The sequence below is a fragment of the Nicotiana tabacum genome, chromosome 9 (assembly GCF_000715075.1).
Source record: "Nicotiana tabacum cultivar K326 chromosome 9, ASM71507v2, whole genome shotgun sequence".
Lineage (NCBI taxonomy): Eukaryota > Viridiplantae > Streptophyta > Magnoliopsida > Solanales > Solanaceae > Nicotiana > Nicotiana tabacum.
The window spans coordinates 31,559,015-31,580,116 of NC_134088.1; the positions used below are offsets into that span (position 1 = coordinate 31,559,015).

At 38.2% G+C, this 21,102-nt stretch overlaps 1 protein-coding gene across 1 annotated transcript; it reads left to right on the plus strand.

Moving 5' to 3' along the window:
• Positions 1-17,441: 17,441 nt before the first annotated feature.
• LOC107799736 (phospholipase A2-alpha-like) lies at positions 17,442-20,527 on the plus strand. The gene is made up of 4 exons (XM_016622879.2): positions 17,442-17,859; positions 18,069-18,111; positions 18,213-18,338; positions 20,127-20,527. The coding sequence occupies exons 1-4, from the start codon at positions 17,731-17,733 to the stop codon at positions 20,300-20,302; spliced, it is 474 nt and encodes a 157-aa protein (XP_016478365.1). The 5' UTR covers positions 17,442-17,730; the 3' UTR covers positions 20,303-20,527.
• The last annotated feature ends 575 nt before the right edge of the window (positions 20,528-21,102 follow it).

Sequence of the window (21,102 nt, forward strand, 5' to 3'; positions counted from 1 at the left end):
ACCTTTTAATACACAACCCATACTTTAAAACTTACGGAAACATTATGGAATTCAATTCCGAGAGAAAAAGTTTAGCCATCATACCTTGCTTTGAGCTTTACTTAAATTATTACAATGTTTCGGAAATTCTAGCAATCCCAATCTATTTTGAGACATAACAAAATTGAACCATAATTAGGAAGATATTAATGGTCTCAGCTTATTTGAGCATTTTATCAAACACTAGGTGTGCAAATCTAACTACAAGGTTCTTCTACAAGATATCTTTCACTCCACAACTCAATCTTTACTTATTTAAGCTCAACAATCTCCCCACAAACCTTATTGGTACAAGCATATATAAATAATACTCCAATTCAACCATATTTTACCCAAATTAGAAATTGAAAACTAGGGTATGGAACCTTACCTCTTAGATGAAGAACTTGTGGGTTTTCCTTGTTAATCTTCCAAGATTTGAGCAAGACTTGATGAATAATTAGCCTAGGGTTTCCTCTTTCTCTAAAACACTCTCTCTTCTCTCTAAAACATCAGATATTTGCTCAAAAATGGCCCAAAGGGTGTATTTAACGAAGTAGGGTCGGGTTTTAAAAAATCCAAAAATAGAGCTCCGGAACAGGTTCCGCGGTCGCATATGCGACCGCATAATAGTTATGCGGACCGCACATTGGTCGTATAATTGGTGTCCAAAATGACCAAAAATTTGTCCGAGTCTGCGATCACTATGCGGTCCGCATAACTGTTATGCGGTCGCATAATGCACCGCAGAACAGTTATGCAGTAGCATAGTCGACCGCATAATTGCTCCCAGACTAACCCTCTCCCGCCTCACTTCTGCGGCCATTATGCGGCACGCAGAGTGATTATGCGGTCGCATAATGGACCGCATAAACACGCTTTTTTGCCAAAAATTTTCCTTTACTTTTCGATGCATTGTTAAACCCAAAAGGTCCAAGCCGCGAAGAATTTCTAAAATCCATAAACACGTATACCTACTCCGGCACCACGAAACCTTGAATTCATTTGCGAAATTTTACGGGGCTGTACACTTAAATACTTCAAAATTTTCCGAGGTGTTACAACCGCCTCCCGTACAATGCCTCATAGGGAGACATATGAATGCTAGACTGGTAGCTATTGTTGTAGGCAAACTCCGCAAGCGGAAAGAACTGATCCCAAGAACCCCTGAAATCCATAACGCAAGTGTAAAGCATATCCTCCAATATCTGAATAGTTCACTCGGACTGTCCATCCATCTAAGGATGAAATGCTATACTTAATTCAACCCGCTTTCCTAACCCGTGCTGTACGGCCCTCCAGAAGTGCGAGGTGAACTGTGTACCTCAATCAGAAATGATAGACACGAGCATACCATGAAGACAGACGATCTCATGGATGTAGATCTCAGCCAACCGCTCTGATGAATAGGTAACTGCCACTGGAATGAAATGTGGCGACTTGTTTAACCTGTCTACAATGACCTATACTGCGTCAAACTTCTTCTAAGTCTGTGGGAGTCCAATAACAAATTCCATAGTGATACGCTCCCACTTTCACTCAGGAATCTCTAACCTCTGAAGGAAACCACCAGGCCTCTGATGCTCGTACTTTACTTGCTGGCAATTTAGACACCGAGATACATCTGCAACTATATCCTTCTTCATCCTCTTTTAACAATAATGGTGTTTCAAGTTCTGATACATCTTGGCGGCACCCGGATGAATAGAATACCGGGAACTATGGGTTTACTCAAGAATCAACTCACGAAGCCCATCCACATTGGGCACACAAATACGGCCCTACATCCGCAAAACCCCATCATCGCCAACAGTAACCTGCTAGGTACCACCGTGTTGCACCGTGTCCTTAAGGACAAGAAAATGGGGATCATCATACTGACGCTCTCTAATGCGCTCATACAAGGAAGACCGGGCGACTGTGCAAGCAAACACATGACTGGGATCTAAAATATCTAACCCCACGAACTGATTGGCCAAAGCCTGAACATCTGCTGCAAGTGGTCTCTCACCAACTGGAATGTACGCAAGGCTACCTATACTCACAGCCTTTCTACTTAAGGCATCAGCACCACATTGGCCTTTCTAGGATTGTACAAAATAGTAATATCATAGTCTTTCAACATACCACCTCCTCTGCCTCAGGTTGAGATCCTTCTGCTTGAACAAATACTGTAAACTCTCCGATGATCCGTGTATACCTCACACGACAAGCCGTAAAGATAATGTCTCAAAATCTTCAGCGCATGAACAATGGTTGCCAACTCTAAGTCATGAACAGGGTAATTCTTCTTGTGAACCTTCAACTGCCGCGATGCGTATGCAATCACCCTGCCATCCTGCATCAATACTACACCGAGACCAATACGAGATGCATCACAATACACCGTGTAAGATCCTAAACCTATGGGCAACACCAACACTGGCACCGTAGTCAAAGCAGTCTTGAGCTTCTGAAAGCTCAACTCACACTCGTCCGACTATTTGAATGAGGCACCCTTCTGGGTCAATCTAGTCAATGGGGGTGTTATGGATGAATGCCCCTCCAAGAACCGGCGATAATAACCCGCCAAACTTAGGAAACTCCGGATCTCTATAGCTGAAGTGGGTCTAGACCAGTTCTAAACTTTCTCAGTCTTCTAAGGATCCACTTTTATGACGTCTGACGATACAACATGTCCTAAACAGGCGACCGAGTCTAACCAAAACTCACACTTTGAATACTTGACATATAACTAGCTATCTCTTGGAGTCTGAAGTACAATCCGAAGATGCTGCTCATGCTCCTCTCGACTGCAGGGAGTAGATCAAGATATCATCAATGAATACAATCATAAAAGAATCCAAGTAGGGCTTGAACACCCGGTTCATCAAATCCATAAATGTTGTTGGGGCAACATCACTAGGAATTCATAATGCCCATACCGAGTCCGAAAAGTCGTCGGGACATCGGATGCCCTAATCTTCAACTGATGGTAGCCAGACCTCAAATAAATTATTGAAAATACTTTGGCACCCTGAAGCTAGTCAAATAAGTCATCAATCCTCGGCAACAGATACTTGTTCTTGATAGTGACCTTGTTCAACTGCCGATAGTCTATACACATCCTCATTTACCCATCTTTCTTCTTCATGAACAATATGTTGCACCCCAGGGCAAGACACTAGGTCTAATGAATCCCTTATCTAGTAAATCTTGCAACTGCACCTTCAATTCCTTCAACTCCGGTGGGGCCATACGATATGGCAAAATAAAAATGGGCTGAGTGCCCGGAGCCAAATCAATACAGAAGTCAATATCTATGTCAAGTAGCATCCCTCGCAGATCTGCAAAAAACACCTCTGGAAACTCACGAACAACTGGCACTGAATCCATGGAAGGAACCTCCGCACTAGAATCACGGATATAGGCCAAATAAGCTAGACATCCCTTCTCGACCATACATTGAGCCTTCACATAAGAAATAACTTTGCTGGTAGAGTGGCCTGGAATCCCTCTCTACTCTAATCAAGGCAACCCCGGCATGGCTAAGGTCACCGTCTTGGTGTGACAGTCCAATATAACATGATAAGGTGACAGCCAATCCATACCCAAGAAAACATCAAAATCCACCATATCAAGAAGTAAAAGATCTACGCTAGTCTCAAGACTCCGAATAGTAATCACATATGAGCGATAGACGTGATCTACAATAATAAAATCTCTCACGGGCGTGGACACATACACATGAGCACTCAAAGAATCACGAGGCACAATTAGATATGAAGAAAAATAGGATGACACGTAGGAATAAGTAGATCCTGGATCAAATAGAACTGAAGCATCTCTATGGCAAACTGGAACAATATATGTGATAACGGCATCAGATGACTCAGCCTCAGGTCTAGCTGGAAAAGCATAAAATCGGGGCTAGGCCCCACCACTCTGTACCACGTCTCTAGGACGACCTCTAGCTGACTGGCCTCCACCTCTAACGGCCTGACCTCTACCTCTAACGGCCTGGCCTCTACCTCTAGATGGCTGAGCGGGCGGTGGAGTAAGCGATTCCGGAATCATTGCACGAGAACCCTGCTGCTGCACGCTGCCCTATGATCGGGGGCAAAATCTAACAATCTGCCTTGGATCCTCACAAGTATAACTAGCCCTCGGATATTGTGACTATTGACCCTGGAACTGGCCCTATCGACCTGGGTAACCACTCTGATAACTCTGGATCGAAGGTGCACTAATATGAGTTGGTGGTGCACTATAGGCTAGCTGCTCAAGATGAGACACATAAGGACCATGGCTCCCTGAAGTACTGTGAGATGCCTGAAGCGCTGAATGAAATGGCCTGGGAGGATGGCCTCTACCAAAAGTAACCCTTCCTCCAGATGAGTCACCACTGAAACTACTGGAATGACGAGGCCTCTTATCTGACACTGACCCCCTCTCTTGAGCATGAACCAACTCGATTCGTCTTGCAATATCTACGACCATCTGGAAAGAAATATCACTCTCGGTCTCCTTGGCCATCTGTAACCTGAGAGTGAAAGTAAGCCCATCAATAAATCTCCCCACTCTCTCCCTCTCAGTAGGAAGCAAGATAGTGGCATGGCGAGCTAGGTCCACAAATGTAGTCTCGTACTGGGTGACAGTCATACCACCCTACTAAAGTGTCACACCCCATACTTTTGTACGTGAAAGTACGCCATAAGTAAAATGATGGAAGCTCGGAAATGAGATGTTACATCCCGTATTTTTATATGTTAAAGTTTCATCGTAAGTTAATCGACGTAAGTTTGGGAATGAGATTATTTTGAGATTATAAGCATTATGCTATTTCAAACAAGTGATAAGTAAATTCGTGAAGGTGAGAGGGAAAGCAAATCGAAGAAAATGAATTTGGTCGAAGTTTGACATTTTGAGATAAAATACGATCCAAGCTACAATACCTCGTATTTATGGACTAGTACCATACAAGGTACCACATGACCATGATAGTAAGATGTATAAAGTGTGTTAAAAGTGAGTAGTATTATAAGTAATTTGAGATAATTCTTAATTATGTGGGTAATTCATTAATTATTGGGTAATGGAAGATTACCTACTTAATTAAAGAATTTGGGTAAGATTAACCCCCCCCCCAATGTCGTAGCTAGTTAAAGCCCAAATTAATGACTCTTAAGTCATGTAATTTGGTGGCACAATTAGAGGACTTGTGGACAAAGTCATCAAAAGTGTGGGGCCCACACTCACTAATACAAAAGACTTCTTGAATTCACAAAATGAAGATACTTACATCTTCTAAAGTGACAGATGAACTTCAGCAAAGAATAGTTCTACAAGATTAGGATTAAATTCAAAGAAGAGATATATCTATCTTCATAGCAACATAAATAGCTTCAACAAGAGATTCATACGAGACTTCCTAGCATAATAATAACAGGATTTTGTGATTCTAAGGGAGTACGGTGCAATCTTTCACAAGAATATCATACAGATTTTTTCCTACTTTGATCCGCCGTTACGTGTTTTCGCAATTGACGTGTGTTAGGGGAATTGTCAAGAGAACCGACTCAGGTATGTTAAGCTATCTATTCTTTCCTTTTGGCGTGGTCCAAATGATACAAATGAAACGAGCAAAATACACAACTTTCATAAATAACTCTATTCATAGAAATACTAAAGGTGTCTTTATTCTTGATTCCCCACGTGTCTTATTATTCTATCATATGTTCATCGGTCTTAGAAAATACGTAAGTTGATAAAGTTTATTTGATAAAATTTATCTGAAGGCATATTAATCTTATGACATACCGAGAAGTCTTATTAACTTACTTCTTATGCATTTCATTCATTTATACATGTACATTGACCCATGACCAGATGGCGTTATATACGCGTATATTATATGTATATGGGATATGGGAAAAGGTTACGACGTTATATATGCACCACCACATGATCAGCTGATATATGTTGATGATTTGCCCACAGTGGCCGAGATGATATGATGGGATGCCCTTAGAGGCTTGATGATGTTATGAACGCATATACCTAAGCATGGTATGCTATTTATACGTATATTCATGACATTTTAAATATAAATGATTCACAGAGTTGTTCATACATACATGTTGAGTCTTTTACTCCATGTTTCTCTCATGTCTAATATTTACTAATTTTCATTCCTTACATACTCGGTACATTATTTGTACTGACATCCCTTTTTCCTGGGGACACTGCGTTTCATGCCCGCAGGTCCCGGTAGACAGGTCGAGAGTCCTCCAAGTAGGCTATCTTCTCAGCGGAAGATGTTGGTGCGCTTCATTTGCTCCGGAGTTGCTTATTTGGTCAGTATGATTTGGACATGTATTGATTAGTATGGCGGGGCCCTATCCCGACCTTTATGGTTCTTATCTACTCTTAGAGGCTTGTAGACATATGTCATATACGTGAAAGATTGTATAGCGTTGTCGGCCTATGTTCAGTATACAAGTGATCATTTTGGTCTTATACCGTATGTCATATGTATAAATTTGTATTACATATTGGGTCGTCATATGACGAGTATTCCCTCATGTTTTATTCTATTTATCATATGACATCCTCTCCGGCTCATTTATCAATGATAGTATGATACGAAAGATACGTTACGTTAGTACTCGATTGAGTAAGGTATCGGGTTCCCATCGCGGCCCATCGGTTTGGGTCGTAACAAAAGTGGTATCAGAGCAGTTCTGTCCTAGGGAGTCTACAAGCCATATCTAGTAGAGTCGTATTTATGGGTGTGTTGTGCACTACACTTATAAGCAGGAGGCTACATGGCATTTAGGGTTGTCACTCTTTCTTCTTAGTTTAAATCATATGGTAGAGCTCAGTTGTACAAACTTAATTTCCTAAACTCTATCTTATTCATAATTCGACGATGCCTACATCTAGAAAGACGGTTGGTAAGGGATTGAATGTGGCTATGGAAGAGTTAAGTTAGAGGAACTCGATTTTGCATGATGCTCATGATGAGTAAATGTGAGGTCTTCAACAGATCATGTGTGTACTAAGACGTGTAAGCCTCTTGATAAGGAGCCTTAAGGCAAGAATATCTATCCACTCCTATGGTGAAAGGAAATGAGAGATTTAGAAGCTAGATACCAGTTTCAACAAGTAAAAGAAGCAAGGTGAAGAAGGGTACGAGACGCTCAGTTAGTGAAGATTATCAGTATTTACAATTCAAGCAGAGAAATATAAGCATTTTGAGTTACTTTCAACAGTGATATATGTATGTACAATTGGCCACACCCATCTCAGTTATGCCCTATGGGAACTAATAGATATGGTTTGAGAGAAGGACGGGTTATCAAGATTCGGCTGGGGTTAGAGTAACCTAAAATAGTGAATGGATTGTTTGCGTTAGTTGACATTTCCGAAGGATATTGCAAATGTGCTAATAGATCTCCTTGTGAGACACCCAGATTGTGCACTCTAGAATAGTACAACTAGATATGAATACTAGAATGTTCAAAGATAGGCACTGGAATCCTAAAGGGATAATTATTACCTTAGTATGGCTCCCGTCCCTAATAAATAGAGAATGTTAGGCATCCCGAAGAGCCAATGGATGGAGCAAGGGGAGCTAAAAGCAAAAGAATGTCTTGTTCTAGTTTTCAGAATAAAGTGATAGATATAAATATTAGCAGGGAAATAAGAAGAGAGATAATGAAGCATTATGAATAAGATGTGATACATGGATGACAATGGTAGATCAAAAAGATGACAGTATTACAGAGTCTATAGTCAAGTGAAGGTAAATACGATAGGTGACAGGCCTTGAGACAACAAAAGAGTATAGTACATAAAGTCATATCCTCATTTCGAGAAATAAGTTCGTGACTCCAACGCGACTACCAGAAGAAAAAGTTAGACCCCAGAGTAATAGAAATCAGTATGGGCTGGTGAACAAGATAATCTAAACATGAATTAGGGACTGAGTGATTTGATAATGGTCGACACCATGAGAATTTCAGATTGCGTTCCGACAATAATAAAATGGACAACAAAAGAATATTCATGAGAAATTTAGAGAAAGGTCAATCAGGAAGACGCTTCCCTAAAGCAAGCAATGTGAGCAAAGTTAAGCTTAAGGGACTGTATGTGCCAGTTATACTAAGTGTCACCCTCGCGAGTAAGGAAATTTGTTATCCTTGGTACAGAAGGATTATCGCAAGGTGAGTAAGGGTCATCGATGATGTGAGAAGATGCCAAAGATGAAGAGGTAAAACATTTATAGGTAGATCGTTGTAGCGCTAAATCTTAGTACTCCCCTAAAGGTGGGAATATGGAGTGATGTGGCATTAAGTCAGAATTAAGTGGTTCTAGTAATTATGGAATGGTAAAGGAAGAATGCGATAAAAAAATGAAAAAGGAATGAGCTTGCACTTATCCAAATCCTATAGATATGCTACGATTCCAGAACATTATGCAAACATGATGTCAAGGAGAGGAAGTAAGGGTTTCTGCCCGAGATATTAGTAATAAATGAGTAGTTAGTGCGAGACGTAAGTTAAGACAAAGGAAATAACCCAAGAAAGATTACGCGGAATATTGATATGAGAATGGGCCAACAAGTAGTTAGTAATTGATTCAGGAAGAGCCTAGTTATGGCTATACAAGAGGATACAGACAAATCAACAGATCATGCAAGATAAACCCCAGCATGCGGAATTCAGTCTCGCAGATAGGACATCGTGATCCTTGAGAAATATTTAGATAGGAGTTGGGGTAGTTAAAGGTACCGTATGAGTGTTACGGATTTAAAAGAGAGTGCCACTGGGAAGACAGTTAAAATATCAGTTCAGAAGCAACCCTACAAGCACAAAGTCGTGGAGGTAAGTAACTACGGATAAATATAGGCAAGGAAGAACATCAAAAATTTCGTCCAGTATACGATGTGATAAGATCGCAGGTTTACAAGAGTCAGAGGGTCCTCCCTAAGTACTACAATGAAAGACTAGCTGAGGAAATAAGGAAGAAGGATTCAACCTAAGCATATGTAACTTGAAGAAGGAATGGTCATATATAATCAATCTCACTACAAAATTGTATGCACTCCATAAGAAAGTGGCACCTATCGTGGCTAATGAGTGGGAAGTGAACCCAAAAGTAATAGTCGAGATCATATGAGTTGCACAAAAACTTCGGCATGCGTGGGAACTAAGATAAGCTAAGTATGCATGCAACAAGGGGGCAGAAAGACTAGGAAAAGTAATAGCTTACGATTAAAGAAAGGTGAGAAGGAATGCAAGGAGTTATTCGATCAATGATCCAGAGTTAGTTACATTATGAACGCATTTAATATTTCGGAGTAATATCCATGCAGTATATATGTTGACAATCATACAGCCGTAAAAGACTCCGGTATAAGTTAAAAGAAAGTATTGAGTCCAGGTCATAGATAGAAGATTGTATCATGGATATTCCATAGCTTCCATGAAAGGCTAAAGTAATAACTAATACCATGAGCCGCAGATCGGAAGATAGCTTAAGCCTACATGAAGGCTGGTCAGAGGGAAGAGGAAACTAAAGAGTTACATCAACCAAGTAAATCATGAGTCTGATTATTGGATCTAGAGAATTATAGAAATCGTGATTGAAAATATTGCAGGATCACTCTTAATATCAGAGGTACAAGAGAGATAGTACAACAGCCATATTCTATGATGGCTCTACGATAAAGCCAGTTAGAAGAGTATCAGCCTCATAAGAAGTCAGTATGAAGCTCCCACCGCATTGTGTATGCAACATAGGTGCAAGTATTATAATAGAGCTTCAAGTTGTGGATGTGAACATAGGTTATGTAAAGGTGGACAAACGTACGAGATACTTAGGTGCAGAAGGTTGTGAATAATCCATACTTCAGATAGAGGACTAGAAGTGTTGGGATTCAGTATCCAAGAATGATAGCGGTGTCATTAGTGGCATATCTTCCAGCCTATGGTTTCTAAGTATCGATAAGTCTAGTTAAGAGAGTAGAGAAGAGTTAGAGACGATGTGATATCTCGCTTGATGTTCCAAAATAACACAAGGAAATCTATGGTGCAAGCAAGTTGAAGGAAGGTTGTGAGTAGTATAAATAGATATGTGTAGGTCGCAAGCTAAAGTATGGTAAAGCGACAAGGTTTTAGGAAGACAGGAGTAAGGATAAGAAAGGGCGAGTGAGAAGGTGACGAGAATGGATAATTCCTCAGGATTAAGCCCATGAACACAAGATAGCTAATGGTTTCTCTAAGTTATAGAAAGCTCGGCATAGCCTGAACAAACTTAAAGGAGTCTAAGAGATGGAATTCTACCCTGGTAGTAGAATGAGGGTGTAATTGTGATAAATGAAGGATGACATTTGGGCCTTCGATTGAGTAATGATTTGAAGAAAAAAAGAAGAAGAAAAAGGGAGATTTCATGAATTGTACAAGATTAAAATACCCACATAAGGTGAATCACATTGGGATGCTATGAAATATGGCTATGGAAGCATGGTATCACCCCCAGGTGGATCGGTCTAATCATTTCAGATGTTCCCTGATGAGACATGAGCCGTTACATAAGAGGTCAAGTTATCAATGGTAGATTATAAATCAATATTTAGGTGAATCAACAATGGATGGATAAAAGTTACAAAGTATGAGATGAGATTAGGTTGTCATTCTTAAGATAAACAGTAATGAGGAAGCATTAAAGGACTTAGACTTATACATATAGAATAAGCAACGAGAGTAAGCTGGAATTTGGTAGCAGACCTCAGCAACGATAAATTGAAGTAATAGTTATGATATAGTATGACCTACCTAGATGCAGTAAAGTCATACGGATAGATAACCGGGTCTATGAGATAAGATATAGCAATATTCGTGAGTTCAACAATGTACCGAGCGAAGAACTTCAGTATACCTATAGATGCCCAGAGGGAAATCTTGTCAAGATCTGTATATGTTTACAAAGTAAGGCCTAGAGATTGGCTAACAGCTGGAGGAAAGAGTCGCATAGGCGCACATATAAGGAAAAAGTCGTACAGGCTGCATGACAGAAGGTAGCAAGAGTTATGAGATTGAAAGAATTCCGACCATAGGCCGTGGTGTGAGAAAGAGACCTACGGGTGGGAATACCCTAGACTTTGGATTTATTCACAGAACAATTACCTAGATGGAAAGGAGAGTATTAAAGTATTCACAAGAGTTATAGGTTATGATAATGATAAGTGCATCAGTCAACATTCGAGGACGAATGTTCCAAAGGGGGAAATGATGTTACACCCCATATTTTCGTACGTGAAAGTACGCCATAAATAAATTGATGGAAACTCGGAAATGAGATGTTACAACCTGCATTTTCGTATGTTAAAGTTTCGCCGCAAGTTAATCGACGTAAGTTCGGGAATGAGATTATTTTGAGATTATATGCATTATGCTATTTCAAGCAAGTGATAAGTAAATTCGTGAAGGTGAGAGGGTAAGCAAATCGAAGAAAATGAATTTGGTCGAAGTTTGACATTTTGAGATAAAATACGGTCCAAGCTACAATACCCCGTATTTATGGACTAGTACCATACAATGTATCGCATGACCATGATAGTAAGATGTATAAAGTGTGTTAAAAGTGAGTAGTATTATAAGTAATTTGAGACAATTCTTAATTATATGGGTAGTTCGTTAATTATTGGATAATGAGAGATTACCTAGTTAATTAAAGAATTTGGATAAGATTTAACCCCCTCCCCCCCCCCCGTATGACAGCTAGTTAAAGCCCAAATTAATGACTCTTAAGTCATGTAATTTGGTGGCACAATTAGAGAACTTGTGGCCAAAGTCATCAAAAGTGTGGGGCCTACACCCACTAATACAAAAGACTTCTTGAATACACAAAATAAAGATACTTACATCTTCTAAAGTGATGGATGAACTTCAGCAAAGAATAGTTATACAAGATTTGGATCAAATTTAAAGAAGAGATATATCTATCTTCATAGCAACGTGAATAGCTTCAGCAAGAGATTCATACGACACTTCCTAGAATAATAATAACGGGATTTTACGATACTAAAGGAGTACGGTGTAATCTTTCTCAAGAATATCATACGAATTTTCCCCTACTTTGATCCTCCGTTACATATTGTCGCAATTGACGTGTGTTAGGGGAATTGTCAAGAGAACCGACTCAGGTATGTTAAGCTATCTATTCTTTCCTTTTGGCGTGGTCCAAATGATACAAATGAAACGAGCAAAATACACAACTTTCATAAATAACTCTATTCATAGAAATACTAAAGGTGTCTTTATTCTTGATTCCCCATGTATCTTATTATTCTATCATCTGTTCATGGGTCTTAGAAAATACGTAAGTTGATAAAGTTTATTTCATGACATTAATCAAAGGCATAATGGTCTTATGACATTCCGAGAGATTTTATTGACATATTTCATATGCATTTCATTCATTTATATATGTACATTGACCCATGACCAGATGGTGTTATATACATGTATATATATATATATATATATATATATATATATATATATATATATATATATATATATATATATATATAGAGAGAAGGTTACGGTATTATATATGCATCACCTCCTGATCAGCTGGTGTACGTTGATGATTTGCCCACAGTGGCCGAGATGATATAATGGGATGCCCTGGGTGGCTTGATGATGTTATGAATGCATGTACCTAAGCATGGTATGACATTTATACGCATATGCATGATATTGTAAATATTAATAATTCACAGAGTTGTTCAGACTTACATGTTGAGTCTTTTACTCCATGTTTCTCTCATATATATTATTTACTGATTTTCATTCCTTATATACTCGGTACATTATTTGTACTGACGTTCTTTTTGCCTGGGGACGCTGTGTTTCATGCCCGCAGGTCTCGATAGACAGGTCGAGAGTCCCCCAAGTAGGCTATTGGCTCAACGAAAGATGTTGGTGTGCTCCATTTGCTCCGGAGTTGCTTATTTGGTCAGTATGATTTGGACGTGTATTGATTAGTATGGCGGGGCCCTGTCCCGACCTTTATGGTACTTATCTACTCTTAGAGGCTTGTAGACATATGTCATGTACGTGAAAGATTGTATGGCCTTGTCGGCCTATGTTCAGTATACTAGTGATCATTTTGGTCTTATACCGTATGTCATATGTATAAGTTTGTATTACATGTTGGGTCGTCCTATGACGAGTATTCCCTCATGTTTTATTCTACTTATCTCACGACAGCCTCTCCGGCTCATTTATCAATGATAGTTTGATACGAAAGATACGTTATGTTGTTACTCGGTTGAGTAAGATATCGGGTGCCCGTCGCAGCCTATCGGTTTGGGTCGTGACATGAAGACGCTCGAACTGCATGCGGTACTCCTCTCTCATAGTGGCAGGAATTAACATCTCTAGAAATAGTTGTGAGAACTGATCCCAGGTAAGTGTAGATGACCCAGCTGGTCTAGTCAACATATAATCTCTCCACCATCTCCGGGCAGAACCAGTCATCTGAAATGCTGCAAAATTGACCCCATTGGTCTCAACTATACCCATGTTGTGCAACACCTCGTGGCAACGGTCCAGGAAATCCTGTGGGTCATCAGAAGATGCACCACTAAAATGAACAAGAAAGAGCTTGGTGAACTTATCTAACCTCAACATAGCCTCAAAAGACAACGCGGGCCTATCACTGGCCTGTGCCGCAACAACCGGCTAAACTACCCCAATGGGCGGGGCTGCTGGAGTCTGATACTGGGGAGCCACCTATTCCAGGGTGTGAGTAGCGGGGGTCTGTGCTCCACCCCCAGCCCGAGAGACGGCTGGTGCCGCCAGAAAGGTACCGGTCTAGGCCACACCAAGTTGACTAGAGCATCCTGAAGCACAAGAGTGTCTATGAACCCTTCCAGAACCTGAGCTGGTCCGACGGGTATAGTCTGAGCTGGAACCTCCTCCTTAAATCCACCTGAAGCTCTATTGTGGGTGTTGCTACTTAAGCTCTAGGCTGAGCTCTACCTCTGTCTCAGCCTCTGGCTCGGCCTCGGCCTAGACCTCTGCCCCTGGTAGTAGCTGCCACAGGGGCCCCCAGCTCCTGTCCGGCTGTAGATGCAATGCGTGTTCTCGCCATCTGTGAGAGAACAAGATTAGAAGGGTTCAATCATCAATGATAGAATAAAATCGCATGACAGAGTAAGAAAGAAGTGATATTTTTCCTAAACTCCATAGCCTCTGAAAAATAAGTATAGACATCTCCGCACCGATCCTCCAAACTCTACTAAGTTTGCTTGTGACTCGTGAGATCTAGGCAACCTAGTGCTCTAATACCAACTTGTCACGACCCGGAATCCCAACCTCGGGGTCGTGATGGAGCCTAACATTCCGACGTAAAATAGTTAAATAGCCATATTTTAACAACTTAAACAAGGTGATGATAAATAACGAGAGACAGAAACTCAATCTAATACAACACCAGCATAAGTCGTGTAATAGTATCTACTCCCAATCATTCGGAGTCACGAGTACACGAACTACTAGAAGTTCTACAAACAGAGTCTGAAATAAATACAATTGTTTCGAATGAAATGAAAAGTAAAAGAGGGAAGAGGGAGGGGACTCCAAGGTCTGTGGACGCCATCAGATCTACCTCAAGACTCCGTATGCAATAATCCGAGCTAACGCACCTCACACACCGCTAGGACAAATACCAAAATTTGCACAAGAAGTGCATAAGTGTAGTATGAGTACAACCGACCCAATATACTTTGTAATTGTCGAGCCTAACCTCGACGAGGTAGTGACGAGGCTCTGACAGGACACTCACATAATTAAACATGTACAACAACAACAAATAGAGATTTAGCAATGTACAATTCGGGGGGGGAGGGATGCGGAAGGGGGAAAAGATAGGATAACTATGATAGATATGACATCACAAGATAGCCAAATAACTCATAAACCAATTAAGACAGATAAACATACGGTACAAAGATGGCACAGCATCACCCTTCATGCTTTTACTCTCATCCTTACCATGAAATGATGACATAAGTAAAATGAAATGACACGACATCACCCTTCATGCTTTTACTCTCGATTTGCGCATGTATCAATGAATAATTGGGAAGAATGGCACGACATCATCCTTCGTATTTTTACTCTCGACCTCACCATGTAACAATGAATAAATGATATAGATGGTACGGCATCACCCTTCGTGCTTTAATTCTCTTTCTCACTATGTATTAATTAGTAAATGAGATAATGAAATGGCACGACATCACCCTTCGTTCTTTAACACCATCCTTTACCATGTAGTAAAGGTAATATAAATTCGGGAGATAAATAATGCGGAGAATGTGCTTTACGTCAAATATGATTTCAAGATACCAAACCTCAAGTAACAAAATACTCAACGATTACTAATTAAGGATTAATTATGGAAGGAATGATAAAATAAGTAATAATCTAATCTAAGCATGGATATCATAAATAAAAAGGCAACAAATCACATGGAAACAAGTACACCCGCATGCTTTATCCCACAACAACGCATAAATGCTCATCACCTCATATATATGTTGTACCCACACGTTAATCACATAGCAAATAGGCAAACAAGTCCTAATCCCTCAAGTCAAGGTTAACCACGATACTTACCTCGCTCCATAATCAAATCAAAGCTCAACGGGGCCTTTCCTCTAAAATTCGCCTCTAAACCAATCGAATCTAACCAAATATCATACAAACAATGAAGAATAAGCTTTAGAAACTACCCATGAGTGAAAAAGATTAAATCTTTAATGATTTCGAAAAAAACCAACAAACGTCAACCCCGAGCCCGCTTGGTCAAAACCCGAGATTCGGATCAAAACCCAATCACCCATTCACCCCCGAGCTCGGTTATGTAATTAGTTTTGAAATTCGACCTCAATTCGAGGTCTAAATCCCAATTTACAAATATCCCTAATTCTACTCAAATCCCTAATTTTTACCATGAAAATCCTAGATTTGATGTTGAAAACTTATGAAATATAATGGGTAATTGAAAAAAAATAATTTAAGTCACTTACCAATGAATTTAAGAAGAAAATCTCTTGGGAAAATCACCTCTAGGGTGTTTAGGATTGAGAGTTGTAGTTATCGCAATTGCGACACATAGTTCGCAATTACAATGTTCGCAAAAGAGATCAAACATTCGCAAATGCGAAGGAGTCACTGAGCTTGTTGTCATCGCAAATGCAATAATTTTATCGTAAATGCGAACCAAGGCAATCCGCAAATGCGAACAATACTTCGCAAAAGCGAAGTAGTACCAAGCCAGTCAGTTGTTGCAATTGCGACCAAAACCTTCGCAAATGCGAAGATACAGAGTCCGCAAATGCGAAGAATATCTCGCAAATGCGAACTCTTCCCCTCCCAGCCCATGCTCGCAAATGCAACTCATTGTTCGCAAAAGCAAGGCTCGCATTTGCGAGCCAAACCTCGCAAATGCGAAATCTGCAATTCAACACTAGAAACAGACATGCATCAGCTATTCTTCAAAGTCCAAAATCACTCTATAGCTTATCCGAAACTCAGCCCAGCCCTCGGGGATCCAATCCAAACATGCACACAAGTCCAAAAATATCATACGAACTCGTTCGCTCGATCAAAACACCAAAATAACACCTAAAACTACGAATTGGATACCAAAACGAATGAGATTTTCAATCAAACTTAAGAACAAGCAATTTTTTAACCGGACGTCCGAATCATGTCAAATTAATTCCGTTTCGCACCAAAATTTGCAGACAAGTCATAAATACTGAATAGAACCTATACCAAGTTCCGAAACCATAATCCGAACCCGGTAGCAACAAAGTCAATCTACAGTTTAACTTAAAAATTCTTTAAACTTTTAGATTTTTAGTTTTTAACAAATTACGTTAAATCAAGCTAAGGACTTCCAAATTCGATTTTGGGCATACGTCTGAGTCCCAAATCACGATATGAACCCACTAGGACCGTCAAAATACTAATTCGAGTCCGTTTGCTCCAAATGTTGACCGAAGTCAACTCAAATGAGTTTTAAGGCACGGTTTCACATTTTTATCAATTTTATCATAAAAACCTTCCAGAAACAGGACACGGACTGCGCGTGCAAATCGAGAAAGCCTAAATAGAGCTATTCGAAGTCTCGGAACACAAAAATAAAGGGTAAAACTATAAGTGACCTATCGAGTTATCACAATTTGTTTATGTTTTGATAGAAGTGTTACCCTATACTTACATTGGCCAATAAAAGTTATTAATATCTGTTCAAATAATTGAATACGCGTAAACTCCATTTCAATGTTAAGACAAAAAGTTCATACTAATATATACAGCATATACACAAATATAGATAAAGACTCTTGTGGATGACAGAATGTGAACACCACCAAAAATATGTCACGAGATGTTACACGACAAATCTCACACCCCACCCCCAACCCACCCCCACCCCCTTCATCCTTTCGATCAGTTCAGTTCAGTCCCTAAAAGTCACCCACCTTCTATCTCTTCCAAAGAAACTACACCACCTAAGAAAAGCTTCATCAGTTTCTAGCTATACACACTTTTTTAGTTTGTCACCAACCATTTCTCCCTATAAATCAGAGCCTGTAAGCAAAACCAAAAAATTTTTCTCATAATTCCGTGCTTTCTTTCTTCAATGGCTTTTCTGCAGTCGTTGAAGTTCTCTCTACAACTTCTTTCATTTTGCATCATAGCCCTCAGATTTTCTCCCATTTCAATTCATGCCCTTAACATTGGCATTGAAACTAATGCTGGCATCTCCTTGGTAAATCTATCCTTCTATCTCCCATTTCATGTTTCTTTCTATAATCATAAGAGGACAACTTTCTCTACCATAGTTTTTTTTTTCCGGACTCGAATACGAGATTTCTGGTTAATAATGGCATCCCACATCAACTTTTGCTGGTCTCATTTCATGTTAATTATTCACAAACCTTACTCTAACTTTCTTTTGTTTTTTCTAATTAAATTTAGGAAAAAGAATGCAGTAGAACATGTGAATCAAAGTTCTGTGTAGGTACACACTTTTCTTTTATTTTTTGACCATTAATTAATTGTATGAAGTTCTTCTGTTAAGAAAAAAAAAATGATATTATTTAGATTCTTGAATACTGGCAGTTCCTCCCCTCCTAAGATATGGGAAGTACTGTGGAGTTCTGTACAGTGGATGTCCAGGGGAGCAGCCATGTGATGGGCTTGATGCTTGCTGTATGAAGCATGATCTCTGTATACAACGTAAAGGCAGTAAGTTACTATATATTTTATTATAAGTAATTAAATAGATTTTCATTGGTGCATCATAAAACTTAAATTTTATCAAGGATTTAAGTTGTAAAGATTTATTGTGTAATACTAACTGTTTATGCTATAATTTGGTGATATCAGATTAATAACCGTTTTTACCAGGGTAAAACAATAATTCTTGTCTTATATTCTATCAATAATTCAAAGTGGGAAAGAGAGAAATGGTTCTAAATTTATTTGGTGAACATAAAGCGTAAACATTGAACAATTTCGTAATAGGAGAAAAGAAATGGGCAAACAAGAGTGTAAACTTTTATTGTTGCAGCATTTTGCTAATGGTAAAAAACGCAAAAAGAAGCTGCACAAGCACTGTTCACGTTTTCCTTTTTAAGGTATTTTTTTTAGGTTGAAACAATAGCATACATAATGGCAAGGTTTTTTCTTACAAAGAAATTATTATGGTTTGGTTTTATCTAAAAGGGAAAATGACCTATTTCAAAAACTTATAGATCACATTAAACCCAGAGATGATGTGGCCCCATATTGATGAGATGAGACGGTGCTAAAGATGAATTATAGTCTCTAATTGATGAGATGATGTCGTAGATTCCACGTCACTTGTCAACTTTGTTAAAAAAAAAAAAAAGTTAAGGAGTCACAAGCAAGTTTTTTTTTTAATCTCTTTTAATGATGGTGTTCCAGCATGTGAGTACTTCAGTAATTCTAAATATTAATTACTTTTCACTAGCATAATAAATACTCTATTCATTTCAATTTAGATGATATAGTTTGATTCGATACGGAGTTTAAGAAAAAAAGAAGATTTTTGAAACTTGTGATCTTAAAAGCTTAAGGGGTAAAAGCTTTATGGGATCATGATATTTGTGTGGTTATAAAAGCTTCACATTAAGGATAAAATGGGTAAAATGAAGAGTTTAAAGTTGAATTATTTCCAAATTTAAAAATATGTCATTTATTTTCGAAAAGTATCTCGTCTAATTTGAAACCGAGAGAGTACCAAATAACTTACTTTATCCACTAAATAATAAGAATGAAAATTTAGCCAAAAGTTTTGACGAGCAAGTTGCTTGCAAGAACACCAAGCTAGAGAGAATAAGAAATTTTAACTAGGAGGTGGTTGTAGTCAATTATATGTGGCACATCAAGGTTGGTGAACTTGAATTATCATACTGAATTATTCAGAAGCTCTGGACAAATTATTGGTCTAAATGCACTTATAAAACTTTTTTCTACGTAAACTATAGCTTCCTTTTCACATATCTCTCTTTTTTTTTCTTCCATTATTAATGCAACTGATTGCTAGGTTACTTTCCTTGAAACTTGTTTAATTTCCACAAGAAAGGTTTAATAATTTTCAGTAATGGTACTGTTAAATCTCTCTATAATAACCTTGTTAGTACTGGACATATTTTGGCTGCTATAACAAAATGTTATAATAGAGAACATATATTATAACATAACATGAATAATTGGTTTCAAAGAAAATTTGTCCGTTATAATATAATGTTGTTATAGAGGATGGTGTTATAGAAAAGTTTGACTGTATTGATTAACACGGTGAATTCAGGGTTGGTTCTATGAGCTTGACTTATTACTTTCAACTCTAATTACGCAAACATATACAAAAAGTATTTAAAACATAAATACATATAACAGGATAACATATATAATATACTCAATGATTCTAAATCACGAATTCGCTCTTCTTGGTTGATTTCTTTCTTTTTAGTTTTCTCCCCTTAATTTTTGTTAATTTTGATGTTACAGATAATTATCTAAACTTAGAGTGCAACCAAAGCTTCCTGAATTGTGTGGCTACGTTCACGAAATCAGGAGCTCCATCATTTAAAGGGAACACTTGTTTAGTTGGTACTGTTGTTCGAGTAATTACTGATGTTATTGATGCTGCTGTCGTTGCTGGGAAAATTTTCAAGAAACCCTAGTATTTTTCCTAGTTGTAAGGAAAATAGAGAGAAAGAAAAGAAAATTAATATTTTCTATGTTCTTTTCTGATTTATTTTAGTTTATTAATTTTTTTTATAACATTTTGAGAAAACTGTTCTTATTACCATTGTCAATCTGGCTGACCCTTCTGCTTGTAATTTCTCTTTGGACCAGATGTTTAGTTGTATCGTATATAATGAATGGTTCATTCATTTTCCTTCGAAGCTCGGTCTCTCAAAGATCTCTCTTTTTATATTGCATTTCGTCATTTCACTTTTAAATGAATTTAATGTGTATTTAACCTATTTGAAAATGAAGTTTAAAATATGAGTTTCGTTCAAATAACATAGGCTAGTTTTTGGAATATGACATTTTATCATTATCAGATTTGGGTATTTGATTCAACGATAAGAGGCTTTAGAATACATATACTTGGAATGTTTGGAGATAAATTTGGACTAAGTTTCAATTTATGTGATACACTTTCTATTTTAGCCTTGTCCTATGAAAAAAAAAATACTTTTCTTATTTAAAAAAAAATGGACTTTAAACTTTTCATTTTACCTTTAGTAAGACTAGTCGATGAGCACATAATTTTAAAATATTATCATATTAAACAATGTGTTTGAATTATAAAACAAAAATAAAAATAAATTGTAAGTTCTTGAAATAGTTAGCCCATGAGAATATGAAAATTTATATAGTTTTATTAAATAATACTGAAAATAAACAATTAAAACAAAAATACTTTTATATAAATGTATGTTTTAATTAATAAATAATTTTATTATGTATTTAT